The sequence below is a fragment of the Opisthorchis viverrini genome, assembly GCF_000715545.1.
Source record: "Opisthorchis viverrini unplaced genomic scaffold opera_v5_3508, whole genome shotgun sequence".
Classification (NCBI taxonomy): domain Eukaryota; kingdom Metazoa; phylum Platyhelminthes; class Trematoda; order Opisthorchiida; family Opisthorchiidae; genus Opisthorchis; species Opisthorchis viverrini.
Genome location: NW_008755966.1, coordinates 1 through 1106, shown reverse-complemented (window position 1 = coordinate 1106; position 1106 = coordinate 1). Strand labels below are relative to the sequence as shown.

The window sequence follows — 1106 nt, the reverse complement described above, 5'->3', positions numbered from 1 at the left end:
CTTCCGGTCAGTAAATTCGCGCTTTAAACCACTTGAGCCATCTCGCCCTAAAGTAACCCCTTTTTTCTTACATGTCAGTCGACACTTAACCAGGCCAATCAATGTGTACTTCTGTTTTACCCTGTTACTAAGGTTAGTATCGGTTCGAGTGAGCCTTTTACTTGATTCCCTTTGATAACTCATAGGCGACCAAGTTGAAAGTGTTATACAACAGGCATGATGCGCATACTCAAGCTGGCAATGCCTTCTAATTTGTTTCTTCTTTTCCTCCAGCAGCACATAACAATCGTGATGACGGTCTCCTGTCTGCCTCGATGGTCAAAACTACAAATGGGACTCCCAATCTCGTATCTCCCGGTGACCTGTTCACTGAGATTCGTTCTTCAGAAATGGCCAAATTCCAGACTGAATTGGCTCAACTCGAGACAGAAAAGAAGGAGTTAGTCCGAAGCCTAGAAGACACCCAACGATCGCTGGAACTCGCTACGAGTGAGGTGTCAAACAAACAGGAGCGTATCAATGGTCTGTTGGCCCAGCTGGATGCCATAATGTCGGTCAAGTCGGAGGCCGATTCCGAATTCGAGGCCAAGGAAGCAGAACTGGGCTCTTTGGGTGACGTCAGTGGAATCCATGGAAAGGATGCAATGGCCGACTCATCATTGTCTTTGCTTATGCACTTGGATGACAATGTTGATGAGGCCATAAAGTCCCAACCTGCCTACAAGCGTCTCCGCAAGGCACTACGATTAAGCGAGAACCGGTATTCGGTCGCCTTACGTCAAATAGGCAGCATGCAACACGATTTGTGGCGTTACCACGAGCGAGATAAGTTGGACGCTCGACCGGATTTGGCGACTGAGGAAGGATTGAAAAAGGAGGTATTGCAGCTACAAGCCAGCTTGGACCAGCGTGCTGAAGAAATCAAAAATTTACAGAATTTGTTGACAACTCGCCAGATGTCGATTGAAGCAATGGAGAAGCAAGTAATTGCTTGTTCCAAGGATATCCGACGAGTTGTTGTCTGTTTATTGGACAGCTATACTATGGTCTGTTCGACAATGAAGGAGGATCCACCTAAACATGTGAGTTTTGTCCAGTTTTTGTGG

The 1106-nt window shown here is 46.7% G+C and overlaps 1 protein-coding gene across 1 annotated transcript; it reads left to right on the top strand.

Moving 5' to 3' along the window:
• Positions 1-314: 314 nt before the first annotated feature.
• T265_16034 (hypothetical protein) lies at positions 315-1082 on the top strand (the record flags this gene model as incomplete). The annotated part of the gene is made up of 1 exon (XM_009179521.1): positions 315-1082. A coding segment is annotated over one exon (768 nt), but the record flags the coding sequence as incomplete, so codon positions are not given.
• Between the last annotated feature and the right edge of the window lie 24 nt (positions 1083-1106).